The sequence below is a fragment of the Copadichromis virginalis genome, linkage group LG15, assembly GCF_057382275.1.
Source record: "Copadichromis virginalis isolate Kocher_CV1m ecotype Utaka linkage group LG15, C_Virginalis_male_GT1.1, whole genome shotgun sequence".
In the NCBI taxonomy this organism is placed as follows: domain Eukaryota; kingdom Metazoa; phylum Chordata; class Actinopteri; order Cichliformes; family Cichlidae; genus Copadichromis; species Copadichromis virginalis.
The window spans coordinates 23,582,575-23,585,861 of record NC_140632.1 but is presented as its reverse complement, the minus strand read 5'-3'; the positions used below and the strand labels follow the sequence as shown (position 1 = coordinate 23,585,861).

Sequence of the window (3,287 nt, the reverse complement as noted above, 5' to 3'; positions counted from 1 at the left end):
TGCATTTTTAATTTGGATTTTTTTTATTTCATGCCGAATTAGATATTTTAAAAATCAAGCCAAAGTCTCCTCCCTGTTTGTACTGTAAGGTCAAAGCCCTACTGTACTACAGAGAACCCCAACAATCAAATGATCCCCCTCTGAGCAAGCACGAGGCGACTGTGGGGAAGAAAAACTCCCTTTAACAGGAAGAAACTTCCAACGGAACCGGGCTCAGAAGGGACGGCCATCCGCTGCGACCGGTTGGGGGGATGGAAATCAAAAGGAGACGAGATGGCGTGAACTACAGTTCTAAAATTTGGATTTGAGGGCTGATCCCAAAATTTTATGGTGATGTTTTTAAAAAAAGGATTTGGTGCTAAAAGTCTGCTTCAAGATTTTAAAAGAAGCAGGGCAGTGGGAAAAGCCAAAATGGTCATTTTAATGATCTCTGGCTTTAGTGAACCACCTGAAGGGTTTTAGCAATGTTTTTCCCACCGCAGAAAAAAACCTGGATATTTTGGACGTCTTTGGGGGACCCGGGATGACTCCGAGAGTGATTTTTAGATGTCTAATCAGAGCCTCATCAAAAGATGAATCATTTGCCATCAAAGCCTTTAAGACATTGTCTGGGGAGCCAAACTCCTTGATGAGGCGTTTGGCTATTTTCTTGATGAACTTTGTCTTGTCATTTGTCAGACTTGTGGCAGACGCTGTGCTGCTGAGTTCAGGCTGCATTAGATTGCTCAGACGGTTGATGACCGTGTCTATTTCTTTTGTAGTAGTTGCGATCCGAGCAGCAAACTTTTGGGTCTCAGGTTTAGATTTATAGATGACTCTCATGATAAGGAGCAACGCAAGGTCATTGGAAATTTTCTCAACATCAGAAGATGAACCTGACACAGAATCCATCTCTGATATTTTGGAGGAATCTTTGAGAGAGTGTTTCAGGCTCAAGGCTCCAGATGATTTATCTGGAGAAATGCTCCGAGGTTGTGGCGTTCGAGGTGACTTGTCAGATGCCACAGAGCATTTATCTGGAGAAATGCTCCCAGGTTGTGGCGTTCGAGGTGACTTGTCAGATGCCACAGAGCATTTATCTGGAGAAATGCTCCCAGGTTTTGGTGTTGGAAGTGATGCACCAGATTCTTTTCCTCTGCCATCTGAATCAGGGCTTTTTTCCTGTGTTGTGGTCTGTGCTCTTTTAATAAAGTTGTGGATGTCTTCCAGGGCCCCAGAAATCTTGTCCATTTGAATCATTTGATCTTTCTCTTCATTGCAGAAGAGTAAAAGCTTCTGCAAAAACCTTTCTACTGTGTCATCTATGAGGACATAGAGGACTTCAGCAGAAATGCGACGCTTTGAGCCCTGTACTGATTTCGGAGTCCTGGAGATGACCGTGTCTGAGAGGGACCTACCCATTAGAGGTATGGGGATTTGATAGCCTCGATCCACCGTAAGTAGATCAAACAGGTTTGCCACTAAGTCCTCCGTAAAATTCCTGATATGCCCACTATTTTTAAAGTCCCCCAAGGTCTTATCGATGAGGAAGAGTTCTTCTTTCTTTGTTAATTTGTCAAATAACTGATTAACGTCTGATCTAATGACGTTAAAGTCGACTGAAGAAGAACGTTTAATTGCGGTTCCCAGGCTTGCCGTATGTGGAGAAGGGGAGCGATGAGCCTCTGTACTCTGGGGAGCAGCCGTTTCAGGTACTGACCCTGGGAGAATGAAAACTATACTTTCATTGGAGGGCGCAGTTTCCTTCTTGGGGTGATTGCAAATGTTTTGTAGACAAACAAAATGTTTCCTGTTTGCCTTTATTCTTTTTTTCAGCTCTGTTTTCATTTTTTCAAATTGTTTTTTTGCAAACATGGAAAAGTTGTGTTTGCGTGCTTTGAGCCTGGCGTGTGAGGTGGATGGCACACATTTGGAGAAGAAGTGTCTCACCTTGTGGATAATTAAGCCTGCATTAAAGGCAGGTTTGGGTAAGTTACATTTCTCACAGAGCTCTTCACTGCTTGAATCCATGTTAGCAAGTATCTCACCTACGATGTCAACTGCAACCATTTCTACTGGGGTTGGAGCCTGGATACTTTGTGTTTCTGCAGTGGGTTTTATATGGCTTTGTGATTCTTCTGGGAGCTCATCTTTATCTTTTCCTGTCATCTCTCCATCTGAGCTCCTTGTTGACAGAATAACAGAAATCTCTGCGATTGCTGATTTCACTGATATTTTTGAACCAGTACGTTCTGTACTGGAATGAGACCCATTTGTCCCACACTGGCAGCGCAGCTTACATGCTGCATACCTTTTCAGGCATGAGGCAGCGCAACAAACCATGCGGTGTAGTTTCTTAATACTACTAAATTTGCCGCTAACATAAACGGCAGGGTCTACTGGGAAATCGGGGCTTTTTTCAATCAGTGCAATGGTTGAGCTGACCTTTTCTGAGATCTCTTCCTCAACCATCAGCGTCAGCTTGTCAGCGCTCTTATCTTGCTGTTTTGAGACATTAAGAGCGCCGGCGATGGCAGCTGAGATCGAGTCTCCGAGGGACACCCTTATTTTCCCCTCATCCATAAACTCTTCCCTTATCATGGGTTCCTGAATAACAGAAAGGGCAATCCTCAGGATGCTGGCAGAGGCGATCTGAATGATTTCAGAAATCATATCAGCGAGCACGGCATGGACGCTGGAGTCGCATTTTCCATTTTCTATAATGCTCCACTGAACTTCAGAGAGCCTTTCAAAGCACCTGTTGATTGGCGGGATAATCTGGTCTGGTGTGACCACGATTGAATTTTCGTTGATGGTTTCCATTGTTGTGTCACAAATTAGATTTTCTCCGTTTGAGCGTGTGAGAATTTTCTTGTATTACAGAGCGCCGACTGCTGAACGTTTTGCAAACACATGAGCATCGAGTTCTGATTTTTCTGTCTGAGAGCCGTTATTTATAGGCTCGGTTGTCTGTGACGTTACTGACAGACCAGCGCGAACGCCTTTGATCTGCCAGTGACGTCACAAGAAACGCACGCGGAGAGGCGGCGTTCCTTGCGCGCTCACAGATTTGAATGACGCTTTGGAGTTGACGGCACGCCGCAATGCATTGTGGGAGCCCGGCACCATTTTCGGGGTCTACGAATCAAAACAAACACGCTGTGTTGGAACGACGATTACAAGATGCTTAAAAGCAGTTCCTGACCCACCAGGATTCATTGGAATCATAGGTTGGAGGACGTTTTGGGGAAATGGCCGACGGTCGAAGCGGAGAAGAAATAAACTCTTAAAAGTTAGTTCTGGGTTTT

The 3,287-nt window shown here is 44.6% G+C and overlaps 1 protein-coding gene across 1 annotated transcript; it reads right to left on the bottom strand.

Moving 5' to 3' along the window:
- Positions 1-3,287, bottom strand: LOC146692475 (uncharacterized). Its single transcript, XM_085432571.1, has one exon. The coding sequence runs from the start codon at positions 2,800-2,802 to the stop codon at positions 421-423; it is 2,382 nt and encodes a 793-aa protein (XP_085288697.1). The 5' UTR covers positions 2,803-3,287; the 3' UTR covers positions 1-420.